Here is an 18,525-nt window from a genome sequence, read left to right on the forward strand (position 1 = left end):
TGATAAATTAATCGAAGTTCAGCGGAACCTGAATCAGAGATGATGATGATGATGATGATGATGATGATGATTGGACCTGCTGGTTCTGAGACCCGATGTTTGAGTAGAGCTGCGGAGACCGGGCCGGGTCGGTTCTGGTTGGAACCAGACAGTTCATCAGAACCTTCTGCTGGTTTCTGATCAGGAGTTGAAATGAAAGTCGGTTCTGTTGGTTTTCAGCAGAATCTCCACTTAATGAATGTTTTATGTTACTGGGTCAGCGGTTCTGATTCGGCTGGTCCTCTGTCTGGCAGAAATTAATGCGTCTCCTCTGGACCGGCTCTACACTTTGGTTCGGTTGGCTGAACCGGGCCAGACGCCTCCAAATTGGACGCGGTTCTGTTTGGAAACGGAAGCTGCTGGGTCAGAACCAGAACCGCCGCGGGGTTCGACTCTACACCAGACGGCGGGAGTCAGGAAGCCGCAGATGTTCCCAGCTTCACACCCGCAACCTCCTCCCGCAACCAGCTGCGCCAAACAAAAGCCGCAGTTCGCACGAGGTCGCGAAGTGCGCGCGCCGCCGCGGGGAGCATGAAAGGGCCGCGGCGCGTGGCGGGAACAGGAGGTCGCGCGACTTTTTGTCACCTGCCAGACGGTCAGCAGGTAGGTGTGAAACCCCCACGCTCTTCACACTCCACACACACACACACACACACACACACACACACACACACACACACACACACACACACACACACGCACAGAAAGAGGAGGAACATTCGCGATACTTTACTCCAGTTTAAATGGATCAGAACCGGGTCCAAACGGCGCAGAACCACGTTCGATCAGTTGGAACCAAACAAAGCGCTTTAAAACTTTACATTTGGTTAAATATGATCGAAATAATCAACATGGATCAGCAGCAGGTTGGCTGGAGCCTCCGTGTTTCTGTTCTTCGGTTTTCTGTCTCATTTTAACCGCAGTTTGAAAATTTTATTAAAAAATATAATTTACTTTGAAAAATATCAACCTTCGTTTCCATTTTTCCAGTAAAATTTGCAACATTTGAGCTACATGATGAAATGGAACCCAATAAATAAAAAGATTACAGTGGCAGAATAATGAGACGATGAACAGTTATAATCCAGACCATAATAATCGATTCAGCTCCAACCAGCCTGGATGAGTTTCTCTGATCTCTAGAAATGCAGAATACTTTAGCTGGTAACGCTTTTGGTTCATCTTTTCTTCTCCTGGAGTCACTTTGGGGTCGAACTCATGAAGTCTGAATGTGTGACGCATCATCTGCGTTGTCATGGTAATTGATCTTATTTCCTGCTTTGGCCTGAGCCAGTGGAAGCATATAGATATTGAACCAGAGGGTCCTGGGATGGAGCCTGGGGAACCCCACATGTGACCTCTGACCTCTTGAAGAGACGTTTCATGTTGAAACAGAGAAATCAGTTCTTCATGTTGGACTGGAACCAGTTGAGTTCTGGACCAGAGTCCGACAGTTCTCCAGTTGGTTCAGTGATATGATCAACGCTGAGGTCCAACAGAACCAGAACCAGAACCAGCTCTGTGGTTGTTCCATGTTGATGGTTATCAGTTTAAACTGAGGAATTTTGGACCCATCTTGGTCCAGAACTAGAACTCTTGAGTCAGCAGAACCCACACACGATTCTGTTCAGGACCCACTTCCTGGCAGTATGGGTCCAAGGGAACCGGTTCTTCTTTCCGGATCACCAGTTCCTCAGCAGTTATTTTCGGTCCAACACGTCCTCGCGCCGCTCCGTTCAGGTGTCGGATCCGGCGCCTCAGCAGACTTTCCCACGGTCTCCAGGGCAACCACCTCCTCCCCCGGGGCGGGCACGCGCCGGACGCATCAGGTTCTCACCTCAACAGGAGCACGTGCCACCTCCTGCCTGCGAACCAAACGGCGCAGTGATCAATAGTTTTCACACCGCAGAAAGGAGGAGGTGAGAATTCAGGATGAAAGGGCGGTCAGCTGACCGACAGCCAATCACAGAGCAGGAAGGGAGCATTGTAACTTCTCCCATCAAAGCGCCGCTGAGGTTCGCAGCACGCGCTCAAGCGTCACATCGATCCGCAGATGGTGCGCGATCGAATATGCGTAAATGATCAGTCTGATGACGCCTCCTGGCGTCGCGTGCGCGCTGCTCTGTCCCCGGGAGAGCTGCACGCGCCCTGCCGTCACTCATCGGCTCCATCATGATGGAGGCGCGTGCGTGTGAGCGACTCGTGCCTTGGCACGCGCTGCTTTCTGAGCTAACAGATGAACACGAAGTAGGTTTGTGAGCATGCGCACACGCTTGGCTTACCTGTCTGCGGCTCACCTGGACCCACACACTCAGCGGTTCTGTTAGAACCAGAACCAGCAGCAGGTTCTGGACTGAATCTCAGTTCTACACGAGGTTCGGTCCAGGTGAGAACAGACAGAACCTCCTGACCTCAGAACCACCTCTGGATGCAGAACCGGTTCTGCATCCAGAGAGGAACGGCTCCAGAACCAGAACCGGCGCTGACCTCCAGAACCAGAACTCTGGTGTCAGTTCTGTTGGGTCGGGTGATCAGATGAGAGCTGCTTCCTGATTGGCTGCCAGGACAAGTTCGGTTCTGGAGCCATTCAGAACAGGACGGATCCAAACGGAACCACAGTCTTCAGAAGAGTTTCTGTTTTTTGTTGAGTGTGACGTCATTCAGAACCAGAAGGTTGATGACCTGGAAGCAGGTCGGGTTCTGGGTCGGTCCTGACCGAACATCAGAACAGGAGATCCATCATGTCTGCTGGGTCGGAACCGAGCTCCTCTGGCTCAGGAACCCCCTCCCCCTCCGGCTCCTCCCCCTGCCCCCCCCCCGCGCCTCTATAAAGCGGAGGTGAGAGCGCAGCTGCCGCAGTCCAGAGTTCAAACAGCCGCACTTCAGTTTCTTTTCAGTGCGGAAAGTAGATCAGACCTGAAACCCGCCGCTTCTTCTTCTTCTTCTTCTTCTTCTTCTTCTTCTTCTTCTTCTGCTACTTTTGCTACTTTTCCTTCTTCTTCTCTTCTCGCTGCGATTCGGGTTTTGTTCCTCCGCAGTATTTGGGTTTTATTTTTGGCGCAGATCAGCGAGCATCGGGCCGGCGGCTCTCAGACATGTTGCGGTTGTTCCTGCTCCTGCTGGCGGTGCCGGTGCAGACGGTGAGTGGTTCCGACAGGTTCTGACGGGCCGGACCGGGAGTCCCGCGCCTTTACGCACAGAGACTGAAGTTTCCCTCACTGCCCCCCATCCAGGTTCGCTCCACCAAGGCCGTGTTCGAGCTGAAGGTCCAGACCTTCAGCAGCTCCCGCAGCATCTGCGACCAGAACCGGGACTGCCGCATCTTTTTCCGCATGTGCCTCAAACATTCGCAGAGCGTCATCAGCCCGGAGCCGCCGTGCACGTACGGGAACGCGAGCAGCGCCACGCTCCCCGCGGACCCCGGCTCCATCTCCGGGAGCGCGCCCATGAAGGTGAACGTCTCCTTCAAGTGGCCGGTGAGTGACCGGAACCGGACCGGTTCCGATTAGGTGAACGGTTCTGTCTGAATCGAGAACGGAAATTATTTGAAAATGTTTGGAGAAAACTTTGAAAAAGAGCCGTGTGACGTCAGCACGTGACTGACAGTTTATTGATTATTGATGATTGTTTCGCCGCAGGGCTCCTTCTCGCTGATCCTGGAGGTTTGGACCTCAGACTCCTCAGGTGTAAAGTCCGCAGGTAACGACCAGCTGCAGCGGCTGCAGCGCCGCGCACTGACCGCCAGGGGGCGGCAGAAAACATGTTTACATCATTCAGCATCACAACGTCCCACTGTTTACACTTTTATTTGGGTTTTGATCAATTTTTAAAGAAAGAAATGTCCTAATCTTTAGGGATTCAGATGAATTGATGAAATAAATTATGCGTAGATTTATCTGCTGTTTTTATCGATTCTGAAGGTTTTGATTAAACTTTAATCTTCCCAGTTAGAGGTGGAAAACATCTGGCCTGCAGATACAGCAGAGGATCCTGGGGAAGTTTTCCTCTGGAAAGCCGTTTCAGTTTCTCTGAGTTGAAGCAGTTTAAGACGCTGACCCCAGCTGATCGTGACTCCGCCATGTTTCTATCTGCTTGTTGCCCAGGCAACCAGCAGCTGCTGATCCGGGCGTCCCGCCTCGGCAACCAGGCGGTCGGGGAGGAGTGGTCGCAGCAGCTCCACCAGGGCAACCAGAGCGAGCTGAGCTTCTCCTACCGGGTGGTGTGCATGGAGAATTACCACGGCGACGACTGCTCCACCCTGTGCCGGCCGCGCAGTGACGACTTCGGCCATTACCGCTGCGACGCCCAGGGCCGCCGCCGCTGCCTGGAGGGCTGGGAGGGCAACTACTGCACCGAGCGTGAGTTCATCTCCGAGTCCTGGAAGAGCGGCGTGTCTTTAGCTTCAGCCTACACTGTAAAAAGTAATAAGTTCACTTTACTTAAAAAAAGTTAGGAAACCGATTGCCTCAAAATCTTCAAGTAAAGTAGCTAAAAATAACTATGTTTAGACCACTCAGATAAAGGCAGTAAACCTGAGTACCGTTAACTCAAAATCATTAATTGGGTTAACTGTAAAATATTCATTCAGACAACTCATGCAATGGCAGTAAACTTGAGTGCCGTTAACTCAAAATCATTAGTAAAGTTGACTATAAAATGTCAATTATGACTACTTCAAATTGTGAGTTATGCCAATTAAGCAGTACTCATAAAAATAAGTTATGTTTACACGTTTAAGAGTTCACATTACTTGCAAAATATCAGGAAACCGATTGCCTTGATATGTTCAAGTAAGATGAACCAAAAGTGTTAAGTTATTGGAACGAAGAGCCAACAGACAGTTTGAATGGAAAAAAATGTATAATAATTAAACAAGTTTACCTTAAATACAAGGTTCTCAAGTGTGGTTACATACACACTAAACTGGAAACAAAGTTTTCCACAGACTTTTTTAGGGGAAAAAATGACATGACTTTTTTTCTAGGGTAGCCTTCAATCTAATATTGAATCCTTCAAATGGCCCTCAGTCTTTAAAACTTTGAGAATCCCTGCTTAAATGTCTTTGTTGACTGGTGTGAAACAAAAACTCAATTCTCAATACTAGAGCCTAACATTTATCATAACATTGATAAAGTAAATAGTGAAGTAGTGAAGTGAAGTAATGTTTCTCCTCATTAACATAAAACCATTTAGTAGTCTGCAAATGCAATGATGCTCTCTCCAACAAAAAAGAATCAAACAAGAAATAAAAATCACTTTTCCAATAACAATAACAACGTTGATCCATAATGTCACATCACATTCACTCATTGCATCAGAAGATTTTTGAGTGATTGTATTTTTGGTTTTAGGGATTTATGTCCAAGTGAGAGAAGCACCCTTTGGATGAAGTCAAAGGTGTACTTCAGTTGTTGAGGGTACTCCAAATTCAGAGAATAAATAAGTCCAAAGAGCAAACACATGGCATGTGGAAGATTCCCAAGATCATTCATGACAAGACTTCCTTCCAAAATGATGGCAGTACTTGAAGACTGGAGGTGCAGTGAGTCAGTGGAGGCCTGCCTGTCCTCAGGAATGATGGTCAGGATCCCAATGGGGGTGTGAGACACGTCTGGGTCTTCGCAGTCCTAACAACAATAGAAGCAACACCACAATTACATATCAACATAACACTTCTTTAGGGTGACCAGACGTCCTCTTTTTCCCGGACATGTCCTACTTTTCAGACCTAAAAAAATGTCCGGGGGGAATTTAAAAATCGTCCGGGATTTTGGTCAACTGCCTCAAAACACATTACATAGCTTACAGTGCATTGTGATTACATTGCCACTCCGTTCCACTACTCCATTCCAGGTTTCTTTGTATGGCAAAGAAATCGGTAGCACATGTACACACATGTGCTACCGATTTCTTGTGCTACCGCAGGTTCTACCCCTCCACCCCCCGTTGGCGCATGTGTGTCCGCCGATTCTACCCCCCCGCCAACAAAAAAAGAAGTGTCCTCCTTTTCAGAAACCCAAATCTGGTGACCCTACACTTCTTCATCACGGCTGCTTCTCCTACAGTTTACAGCTGTCCCACCTATGGCAGTCTACTCATCATAAGCCTTCTATGACAGTACAGCGGCTTTTTTAACCCGCCAACATCTTTATCCTTATCCCTTTTCCTTTTTTTGTTTTGCGCCCCGGACAGCTTTTTTGCTCTGCCGCTCCATCTTGTTGCCACTAAATAAACATGATATTTTCGACTAACGTTAGTCCCAGGCATCGCTAAATCATTACACATAAAGTTAACCTCAAAACCTGGACTTACGGATGAATTATATGGCCGAGATAACAAATATAAGTTTGCTAAAAAACAGTGGGACTTACCGTGACAAAACTTAGCTGCAGCAACCGCCGTATTGTTGACAGTTTGGCGTGTCTTTCAAACACGTCGTCACTCGTCAGTGTCCAATGCGCATGTGGGTTCAACGAGAGCTGCCGAATGATGCCGAGTTTTTTGCTGGTTATGCAGATGCGTTTTGCTCACTCATAACTCCAAGTTCGGGTTACTTGCTGCTGATGAGTTTGATTACTTGCCTCAGTAGAAAGTTGTCTTTGCTAAGTTTAAGTTAGTATAGTCAACAGAGTAAGCTGGAATGAGTTCAGGTCACTTTTCTTTTTGAGTACACTTTACTTTTACATTTTACAGTGTAGCTGCACTGTCCTCGGCCGTTGCCATGGCAACAGGTCATCAAACCAGAGTCACTTCTGGTGAAAGATGTTGTCGTTAGCTGTGTGTGTGTTTGGCTCTGAGGTCTGTTGCTTTTGGTTTGGGCTAAACAGTCGGCCCCCGACCGGCCCTCCACCGGGGATGGGGCGGGGTGGGTGGGGGGGGGGGGGGGGTCACAAAATTCATCCAATCAAAATATAAAAAGAACGTTCACCGATTCAGCAATAAATCTGATGATAACAATCAGAAACAAAACGGCCTATTAATTCAAATAAAAAAATGTTTCTGTTTAGTCGAACCAATTTTGACCATTTTTGACTGTCAGTCCAAACAGAATCACTTCTGGCAGAAGTATTCACACCCTGGAGCTTTTCCATATTTTCTCCCACTGGGCCAGACGCTGCGCTCTGATTGGACAGTGAGACGTGCCAAGCCTCAGCCTGCTGTAAACCTCCTGCTGCTCCTCCATGATGCTGTTTGCTCCAGATCATCTCTGAATCTCTGAGGCGTCACAGAGCAGCTGGAATAACACTGGGATCAGATCAGATCAGATTAGATTAGATCAGATTAGATTAGATTAGATTAGATTAGATTAGATTAGATTAGATTACACACAGCGAGTCATTAGCAACCATCAGGCAACTTCTGAAAGCAACTGGTTGAATTCAGAGAAAAGGGGGCTGAATACATTTACACACCGCACTTTTCAGTTTATTTGTAAAAATTGTGTTGAATCAGATTTTCTTTTCTTTCTACTTCATAATTGTATTACATTCAGTTCCTATGAAATATTTTTATGTTTATGGTTATAATGAGACAAAATGTGCAAAAGTTCCAGGGTGTGAATACTTTTGTAAAGTAAAACAGATCAAATAAAAACTAAATGCAATAAAATAAAATTCACAAAATAACTTTTTTAATGTTTCATCCAATTCAAGCAAAGATGTCGATATCAGAACCATCATTTAACAAAAAGCACAAACATGCATGTAGAGTTTATCATTTTACATTTTAATCATCATTCAGGTTCAGTTTAACACGTTTCATTTCCAATATTAACAAACCTCATGAATTATTTTTATTCTCTCATTTCTCTACCAGCAGAAAGACGTTTGTTCAGAGTTTTAAACATTATTTCCACTTGTTTTATTTGTACAATCTCTTTAAACTTTAAAGTATTAAAGAGTTTATCAGTTGTTTCTTGATATCCACTTTATTAATAAACCTAGTAGTTTTTTTAATCTTAACTAAAATATTGATGTTTTTTTACTTGCATTTTCTCAGATTTCTGAGACAAATAAGGAAAAACTAAAGAGGAAAATATGATAAACAAGCCTTTAGCATTTATTAAATCTCTTATTTTAAACAATGTTCCAATAGTTTTTGCAACTTTATTTCTAAAATATTCAATATAAGTTTGCCTATAATAATCCCTAAAAATGTCTCATAAACTTGATTACTTTCATTATTATTGATCCGATTAAAAGATAAAACATGAACTTAGTTTTTCCTTCATTTGCTGATAATTTATTGTAATCTAACCGGCTATGGAATAAAATAATTACTAATTATTATTATTATTTTCTACTGTTTTCATTATTTCATCCAGATTTTTTCCAGAAAAAAAGCAATTTGTCTTCAAACATTATAAACTTTAACATATTGTTTAAATAAAGTCTAAATAATTTACTGAGCCTTGAGGAAAACATTTTACAGTTTGACTTTATTAATCTATTACTCTAGTAACTAAGCACTGATATGAAACCATAGAGGTCGCATCTAGATCTATAAACTATAGATCTATAATCTGTAGAACAATAATCTCTACATCTATAATCTATAGATTGGCTCATTCAGTTTGTTATTTTATTAAAGTTTTTAGGAATATATTTCCAATATTTCAGTGTCGTGGTTTCCATGACGACGGCCTGCAGTCTGTTTTCAGTTTAATGGAAAAACATTTTCTGTTTTCATTTTGTCAGAAAAGTTTCAGTTAAAACGATCTGTTACAAATAAAGAGGAGAAGTTTATTAATATTATAAATTATGTTTTTGATTTATTTCTGATGTTTGTTCTTTTAGGGGACGATAACCATTAGAAATTATTACACGTATTTCCAAAACTGTATTATATCATCAACATGAACATTTGGCCAATCATAATTTATAATTCTGCTTTCATTTCTTCCTCAGGTGATTTTATTCTAACTCAATTAATAATTTTCTGTGTCATATTTAAATGAAACTGATTACTAATATCCAACATAGTAAACATTGAACTGAAAATGTCATCAGTCAATGACGCTCTGTTATTAATGTAGGTATTAGCAGGGCCGGTCCAAGCCTCCATGGGGCCCTGAGCCAAACGTGGCTCTGGGCCCCTCTAGTTCTGCTAACCTTGTGGACCGGCTGCAGTCAGCAGTCCGATCAGTACATCATTCACACACCTGCTGTAAACTGATTGCCTCTCTGGCTGTTTAATAGGAAACATTTATTGACCAACTGCTTTATCCACCAGTTGGTTTCTGGGAGCCGATTTCCTTCATTTTGGGGCATCGTGATCAGCTGATACTTCCATGTGAAGCTGATCTGATCTTCATCATTAAAGGTTTATAGATCATCTCTGTCCTCTTCTGCTCTGAGGTTTGACTGACAGATCAGGGCTGAATGTTTACAGTTAACAATATTAACTTCATTGTTACCAACTCACTGACTTTATTTCTACATTTAGCAACATTTAAAAATTCATATCAGCCTAAATCCAAACCAGCAGGTCAGGCTGTTTAAAGATGGTAACCAGACAGAAACCTGCCATCGGTGCAGCTCTACACATATTCATCACATTCTTTGGTTAAATTCATTTCTCTTAAGGTAAAACAGCTAAAATGTCATTTATACCAGGTGAGTCTTTCTCCCCTGAGAATATGGACCGGTACCGGTACCGGACTGATTCTGAGCCTTCAAAGGATTTTAACAGAAGTTTCTCATAATTTAGAAGTTGATGTAAAAATAATGTTTGTTTTAGCTACTAAATGATTTTGTTCAGCAGCAAACAACAAATCCCAACTGCAGCCTAGAGCAGCTCATCATGTAGCAGCTCATCATGTAGCAGCTAATCATGTAGCAGCTCATCATGTAGCGGCTCATCATGTAGCAGCTAATCATGTAGCAGCTAATCATGTAGCAGCTAATCATGTAGCAGCTCGTCATGTAGCAGCTCGTCATGTAGCAGCTCGTCATGTAGCAGCTAATCATGTAGCAGCTAATCATGTAGCAACTCATCATGTAGCAGCTAATCATGTAGCAGCTAATTATGTAGCAGCTAATTATGTAGCAGCTTGTCATGTAGCAGCTAATCATGTAGCAGCTCTGTAGCCTGACGGAAAAACACACACACACATATATATGTAGATATATCTAGATAGATAGATTATATATATGTATCTATCTAGAGATATCTATCTATCTATATATATATATATCAGCTCCACTGAGGGGCCCCTTGGTGGCCCTGGCTCCCTAAGCAGCTGCTTAGTTTGCTATGCCTTGGGCCGGCCCTGGGTATTAATATTAATGGAGAGAAAACTAAACCAAACACTGTTTTATAAATTCTGTCGTTTTAGTTTTCTTGTTAAATTTCAGCAAATCAATGTGAAAATCTCCACAAATAAAAGTAAACTTTTCATTGTGCCTTTCATACGTCTCTAATATTTTCTTAGTAAACTCATCTATGGAAGAGCCAGGATTTCAATAAACACAACTAATTAAAATATGTCCAGGTGTATTACCCTCAGTTTTAACATCCATCAATGTTATTTTAGTAACAACCATCCCTCTCAGGCCAGACCTGACGTTCACCAGCGTTTCTCTATTCGGGTCCTCAGGCCCCCCACCCTGCATGTTGTTTCCCTTCTGCCACACACCTGGATTGAATCTGTGGTGATCAACAGGTTTCTGCAGCATTGATGGTGATGTAATGATTAGAATCAGCTGCTCTGGAGTAGAGACATCTAAACCATGCAGAGCAGGAGGCCTGAGGACTGGAACTGAGAAGGACTGGTAACCTGTTCTGACTGAACATCTGATCCATAGACCAGTCTTCCTCAAACTGGTGGGCCACTGCTGGTCCGTGGCCGCCCCCTACTGGTCCGCCAGGTACTGCATTAAACGACCGTTTATTTTCCGTGACGTCAGCTCATAGTGCAAAGCTACAGCTAGCTTAGCAAGGGATTGGGGAAATAATGATGGATAACTGGCTTAAAACCAGGTCACTCAAAAGAAAAGCTACAGATACCGGTGGAAAGGAGCTGGAAAGAGTTTTACCTGACCAGAGGAGGCTGAAGCTGCTGTGGTTCACTAGCGAATGGATTCCTTTGAACGGCTCTATGCGGTAGGAATCAACTCAGTTAGTCAGAACTGTTCTTTGTTTGTATGACTTTGCTTGGTAATGAATGATGCTCAGCTTCCACATCGACAGCTATTATTATTTTTATTTAATTAAGAATTTTGAAATTAAATAATTAAACACAGTAGATAAATGCCATTGATAGAAATGGGTTGATTATTTTTCAGTGGTGGGCCGTCAGGGCCTGCAGGCCTTCTCTGCTGGCCTATAAATATCTGAATCACAGACTGATGTTAATTATATTTTGTCCATAAATACGTATCAAATAATTCCAAATGGTCTGTCCGCTTCCTTTCACTGCTAGCCTCCCGGTTGCGCTGCTTCCAGACGTGTTTTTTCATTTTTAAGCATTTAACCAATCACATTTCAGCCACGATTTGTTGCCAGGGTCAAAGAAATCTGCCTGGAGGCCTTCACAATCTGTTCTTCTTCTTCTTCTTCTTTTCTATTATGGCGGGTCGCAATCAACTTTAAGGTGCATACCGCCACCTACTGTACACGAGTGTGTTACAATCTGTTCTGCGGGACCTGTAGCATAAAATACGTGTCGATCAAACGTTTGCTTCAACCAATCAGATTTTGAGTTGGCGACACCAAGGCCCTCTAGCAGGCGTGCGGAAACGTCAGCGTATTCACGCGCTTTGATTGGATAGTCAGAGTGGACTAGCCAGAGCTAGCAAACTGCATCTGTAGCATCTGTACAAGGGTTGACAATGCATAAGGGACATTCTCAACCCGTAAGCGAATTAACACTTATGCCAGGAATACGACAGGGCGGGCTGGACTTTCAGCATCAGCTTCGATGGCGATAGAAAAGGACTTCTTAACAGAACTGAAACGCACGGATAATCTGCACAACAGAGCAATCAAAATCTTCTTGAGGAAAGAAAGGAGGATGGATTTTGTGTACAAATAATCAGGATTTTTGGTGAGTAAAATGTTGCTATATTCCTAAAGAATATTGCAATTTTATCAGGTTATTTTTGACGGTTTTTTAATGTGTGTCGCAGCTGTACCTGCAGTAGAAGTTTTATAGCCATAAAATAGTAATTGAGGGTTGGATTGATTCAGACTGAGTACTACTGAAGGCCTAGGTGTGAAATGTACGGCCCATCACTGTTATTTTTATATTTAATGGTGCAGAAAATGATGTTTAGTTTCTATTAAAGCAACTCAAGTCTATTTTTCTTTAATTTCTAAATCATAAAAAGGCCTAAATGTTATTAATGCACATAACTCTTGGAAGTAAAGAACAAATTGGTTTTTTATTTCCTTGTGTCTGACTTCATTAGAAAGTTTAAACACTTTCAGAATCTGTAAATAAATAAAATTTTATTTGTACAGCACATTTCAGCATCAAGGCATTTCAAAGAGCTTTACATCAAATCAAACACAGAAACACAAAATGATGCAACATAGAATCAACAATAAAAACAACATCAAGTCAGATTCCGTCAATAAATTTATAATTTATTACGTTTCAAATAAAACTCTAAACAAGTGGGTTTTTAGTTGAGATTTAAAGGAAGTCAGTGTTTCAGCTGTTTTACAGTTTTCTGGAAGTTTGTTCCAGATTTGTGGTGCATAGATGCTGAATGCTGCTTCTCCTCGTTTGGTTCTGGTTCTGGGGATGCAGAGCAGAACCAGAACCAGAACCTGAGAGTTCTGGAAGGTTGATACAACAGCAGCAGATCTTTAATGTATTGTGGTGCTAAACCATTCAGTGATTTATAAACTAACAACAGTATTTTAAAGTCTATTCTTTGAGCTACAGGGAGCCAGTGGAGAGACTTTAAAACTGGTGTTATGTGCTCTATCTTCCTGGTTTTAGTCAGAACTCCAGCAGCAGCATTCTGGATCAGCTGCAGCTGTTAGATTGATTTGTTGGACAAACCTGTGAAGACGCCGTTACAATAATCAATACGACTGAAGATAAAGGCATGGATGAGTTTCTCTAGATCTGGCTGAGACATTAGTCCTTTAATCCTGGAAATGTTCTTCAGGTGATAGAAGGCCGACTTTGTGACTGTCTTTATGTGGCTCTGAAGTTTCAGGTCAGAGGTCATCACTACTCCCAGGTTCAGTGATTGGATGGGGTCAAAGGTCACCTGGTGACATCGTAATGTAGAGCTGTGTGTCATCTGCATAGTTATGGTAGCTGATATTATTTCCTGTTATAACCTGAGCCAGTGGGAGCATATAGATATTGAATAAGAGGATCCTAGGATTGAACCTAGGGGTACCCCACATGTGACCTTTGACCTCTTTGATGAGAAGTTTCCAATTGAAACAAAGATACAATAATAATATTCACAGTGCTGTTTATGACTGAACCTGGTTTCTGGGTCTATATCAGCTTCTATATCATAACATCTATGATCTTTAAGATCAAAAGTCTTCAGTTGAATTCTTTGACTCATGTTGTTCGCCTCCATCAGTATGTTCAGAAATACAAAACAGCCCTGTAATGTTGGGTTCAAGTCAATGTTGTTCTGTTCATCTAGATCTATATATCTATATTCATCTATATTTCTCCATCGCAACAAGATTTCCAATGGTTAGAGTCTTGGCTTCTGAGGAGAAGCGTTGAGTTGGATCAGTCTGTAGGGTTCTGGTCCATGTGGCCGCTATTCGCTAAGCAATCTGCATTCTAGGTGTTCATTCACTAACACATGATTTAGTTAGGGTCAGGTCAGTTTTGTGTTTTGTACTCACAAATCAAAGGTATTTGGTCTTTTCTTCCTTTTATCGTGTCCAGAACCCTACGTTCTAATAATCAGCTTTTACTGACAGTTCCTCGGACCCGACTTAAGAGGAAAGGAGAACGGGCTTTTTCTGCTGTTGCTCCTTCTCTATGGAACAATCTACCTTTCCAAATTAGATCTGCCCACAGCCTGGATCATTTTAAATTGCTTCTTAAAACTCATTTTTATTCCTTGGCATTTAATTGAACTAGTGTTTGATACTTTGTTTTTATTCATTTGTGTTGTTGTCATTCTTGTACAGCACTTTGGTGCAGTTCTATGCCTGTTTTAAAGTGCTATATAAATAAATTTGACATTGACATTTTATCTGGATTTGTATTTGGTTTTTGCGGCTTTGTATAACAAGCAGCAACAGTTTTACTGTCCAGTAAAATCCCTGGGCTGCTGAACAACTTTATGACTTGATGCTCAGTTCATCTGGTTTTGCATCTTTATTGCCTCCTGCTGTTGTCCTCCGTATGTTTGGTGTGTCGTCTTGAGTCCAGATATCAGCACGTCCTCCTTTCTTGTTTACCTGGAGCCATTTTGCTTCTTGTCAGCTACTGAAAATCCTGGTAGTTAACCAGGCCTTTGCTGGTTGTTCAAACACATGTAGTCAAAAAGTGCTTAAAGTTGAAAAAATGGCAGAAATGGTCCTACAAATCCAAACATTAGCTGAAAATCAAACTGTAAACATTTACTTAGATGTTGACTTGTATTTCAGACATTCAATAAATTTTCACTAAATTGGAGGCCAGAATCACACAGTCCCTTCTAGCCAGCGGCCAGCTTCCAAGATGGCCGCTGGCTATTCATGGATGGTTATTACATTAATAAACAACAATAAAGCAAACAGTTCATCAACCAACCAGCCAGTTTGTCAACCAGCCAGTTTGTCAACCAGCCAGTTTGTCAACCAAACAGTTTGTCAACCAACCAAACATTTCGTCAACCAATCAGTTCATCAACCAAACATTTCATCAACCAGTTAGTCAACCATCCCAATAGTTTTTCAAGCCAACAGTTCGTCAACCAGTTTCTCAACCTAAGAGTTTGTCAACCAAGCAAACAGTTTTTCAACCAACCAACCAGTTTGTCAGCCAGCCAGATTGCCAAACAACCAAACAGTTCGTTAATCAACCAATAAGAGTTTATCAATTGAAAGGTTTGTCAACCAAATAGTTTGTCCACCGAACAGTTTGTCAACCCATCACAGTTTGTCAACCACCCAAACAGTTCGTCAACCAAACATTTCATCAACCAGTTAGTCAACCATCCAAACAGTTTTTCAAGCCAACAGTTCGTTAATCAACCAGTTTGTCAACCAACCAACCAGTTTGTCAACCAACCAGATTGTCAAACAACCAAACAGTTCGTTAATCAACCAGTTTGTCAACCAAACAGTTCGTCAACCAACCAAACTGTTTATCAACCAAGCAGTTTATCAACCAAACAGTTTGTCAATGAGTTTGTCAACCAACTAAACAGTTTGTCAACAAATTTGTCAACCAACCCAACAGTTTATCCACCAACCAAACAGTTCATCAACTAAGCAGTTCGTCAACCACCCAAGCAGTTCGTCAACCAACCAAACAGTTTGCCAACCAACCAGTTTGTCAACCATACAGTTAATCTAACAACCCAATAGTTTGTCAACTACTTTGTCAACCAACCAAACAGTTTGCCAACTAAGCAGTTTCTCAACCACCCAAACAGTTTATCAACCAAACAGTTCTTCAACCAGCCAAATAGTTTGTCAACCAGCCAAGCAGTTTGTCAACCAGTTTGTTAAGCAACCAAATAGCTTGTCAACCAAGCAAACAGATTATCAACTAAAGTTTGTCAACCACCCAAACAGTTCATTAACGAAGCAGTTTGTCAACCAAACATTTTTGTCAACCAGCCCAATAGTTTGTGAACCAACAAAACAGTTTTTCAACCAGTTTGTCAATCAACGAAACAGTTCATCAGCCAAAATGTTTGTCAACCAAGTAGTTTATCGTCTGAGCGTGGAGGAAATGATCATTGAACTTTGACATCCTTAAAAATCAGTTCCGATTTTTCCTGCAGTATTTTTGCATTAGCATCGAAACTTTAACTAGTTTTCTAAATAGACCAACATCACATTAACTTTGTGCAATAAAAGCAATAACTGCACCACATGTTTGGCTTACCCGGTTCTCTTATTGTTCAGTGAGAACTAGTTCATTTAGTTCATTCATTAGTTCAATCGTATGAACAGTTCACTTAATGTCTGCATCCTTAAAACAATTACAATGTCTTGATTACATAAAACAAAATGTAAGTTGGCCTTAAATGTTGACCGCAGGGATATGGCTTAAAAATAAAATCTCAGATTATCTTCATTTGATTAATCAGATTTTTTTTTTCCTGCTTTAATTTTTTTTAAAAAGAAAATAAAAATGACAGAAAATATTTTCCAAAAGTGTCATCAGGACCTGGCTCTGAGCATGTTGTTTAATTAGCAGCATGTGGTCAAATGATCAAAAACAAAAACTATGATTAATCGATAAAACTGTTTTTCTGTTGAACTTATAAAACCTGTCTTTAGTTTTGCTGTGATGTGATTTTTAATCTCATCTGTTTCTGTTTCTCTCTGGATTCTTCTGACAGGCAATCGTTTGAGTTGTACGCTAACATCTTCACTGACTCTCTGACTTCAGGCTAACACCAACTAGCTGCTGATACACCCTTGCTAGCTAGCTAGCTGGTTAGCCTCTTTGCCCATATTGTGAGTAATAGATTTGACTGACAGAGAGCAACAAAAGTTAAACATTTTGCAACCTTTACGTTTCGCATCGTTAGCCTGTTTAAATTTCAGGGAACAAAATTTCTTGAATGACAGCATTGCTTGGCTGGAGGAAGGCAATGATTGTTGCCGCATCGTGAGTTTTGTAAGAAATGACCGGAAAGGGAGCAAAGTTTGCCGGCAGTTGGACGGATGATGTTGTTTTTCAGTTCTGTTGCCAGGCGCTCTGGGCAGAAAGCCTTTCTGACACGGAGGAGAGACACAAACAGTCTTTGCTCTGGTTCAGCACAACCCCACACCATCCCTCATATTTATAGTTTTCAGTCTAGAATTTCATTCAGGGTGGCATTAAAAAGGTCTTAAAATGTCTTAAAGTTGACCAGCAGATTCCCTGATCCAGTCTGCAGACGGCCAGAGTAAATAATCTACTTTAGTTCAGCATCAACAAAATGGCTCATCCTGAGCTCTGACTCGGACGTCGTCTCTTCTGTAATGTCACTTTCTGTTATTATTTTCAGTTCGTCCAACATTTCCTCGTCAGACGTGGCCAAGCTGGGCGCTGCGGCTCAAAATAAAATCTTTTCATACCAGATCCAATCTCCAATTTCAAGCTTTTTCTTTTTCCCTTCTTGCTTTTCCCCCCCCAAAAAATACAAATGCCAAAATATTTTGAAAAGGTAGATTTTATTTCAATCATTCCTTCAGGGCTACGAGGATTTTTGTTTGGTTAAAATAATATGATCATAATATTAGCAGAATAAAGATTTAATTTGACCAGAAAACTGTTTCTAATTGAAAAAGTTGTTTTAAAGAGAAAAAGCCTCAGTAGGTTTATCAGGATGTGATGAACTGTTCATTCATTCTCTTCTAAACAGATTCAGTCGTTTCAAAGTCCTGCTGATGATGAAACAATGAACGAAAACGTCTAAACGCTTCTTCTTTCTCAGGGCAACTTATTGCTGCAGATCCACCAATCAGTTGATCAACTTCCCATCAGAGACCAGCTGGCTGGTTTCCTGCTGACATTGATCATGATATCTGAAGTTCTGCTGAGATTCCAATAAAATCACAAAGAACTGTTTGTTACTGCGTGGTTCAACCATCACAGCCCCACAAACACAAATCCTGGTTTTAGAGCAGCTTTCCCATTTCTAAACCGTTTCTATAGAACTGCAGTCGCACAAAGATCCATCTGTATCAGTAAACTGCATTTCCTTATATTTTCTAATTCAGTGACATTTATTGATACTCTCTTTGAACAAACGGTGGAGAAACATGAGAGCAGCGCAGCATTACGATCGTTGCTCTGATTGATTTAGAGACTGAAAGAGAGATTTAGATTTTTAAAAACTCATTTATTCACTCAGTGGTGAAACGTGGGAACATTCAACACGTCAAATGAACACATTTATGAATGAAAGTTCAGAATTAAAGTAACTAAGACGCCGTTACTTAGTTACAACCGTCATAATCCCAAATATTCTGAAAATATTTAGTTCATCCACTTTTAAATATTTATTTTTTCCTCCCCTCCAGGGGTTTTTGTGGCTCTATTGTCCCTCATATGACAGGAAGGGGAAGGAGAGGGAGGAGGACATGCGGTAAATGTCACCGGTTCCGGGAATCGAACCCTTGACGGCCACGTCGAGGGCTCACTACGGCACGCCCATTTATATTCTGTCATCACTCTTGCTCTAGTTTTACATAATCAGTATTCTGTTCAAATATGTTTCAAGCTTTGCTTGACCTAGAAAAATATTTAACAACCGTCCAATTTTCTTTTCTAATAGAAACAAAAGCATTAAACGCAATAATACCAGTAATAATAATCTCCGTTGTAAATCACCAACATTT

At 41.7% G+C, this 18,525-nt stretch overlaps 1 protein-coding gene and 1 long non-coding RNA gene across 2 annotated transcripts in view; both read left to right on the forward strand.

Annotated features, from left to right (window-relative positions):
* Nucleotides 1-2,890: 2,890 nt before the first annotated feature.
* The window catches only part of dlc (deltaC), a 272,983-nt gene continuing 257,348 nt past the window's right edge, over nucleotides 2,891-18,525 (forward strand). The window contains exons 1-4 of the mRNA XM_044119740.1: nucleotides 2,891-3,179; nucleotides 3,273-3,515; nucleotides 3,678-3,738; nucleotides 4,143-4,397. Coding sequence (XP_043975675.1) covers nucleotides 3,135-3,179; nucleotides 3,273-3,515; nucleotides 3,678-3,738; nucleotides 4,143-4,397 — 604 coding nt within the window. The 5' untranslated portion in view covers nucleotides 2,891-3,134. The remainder of the gene's footprint in view (nucleotides 3,180-3,272; nucleotides 3,516-3,677; nucleotides 3,739-4,142; nucleotides 4,398-18,525) is intronic.
* Nucleotides 10,652-17,752, forward strand: LOC122832740. Its single transcript, XR_006370867.1, has 2 exons — nucleotides 10,652-11,142; nucleotides 17,619-17,752. It is a non-coding gene; the product is annotated as an uncharacterized LOC122832740 (long non-coding RNA).

Source organism: Gambusia affinis, linkage group LG06 (assembly GCF_019740435.1).
Source record: "Gambusia affinis linkage group LG06, SWU_Gaff_1.0, whole genome shotgun sequence".
NCBI lineage: Eukaryota > Metazoa > Chordata > Actinopteri > Cyprinodontiformes > Poeciliidae > Gambusia > Gambusia affinis.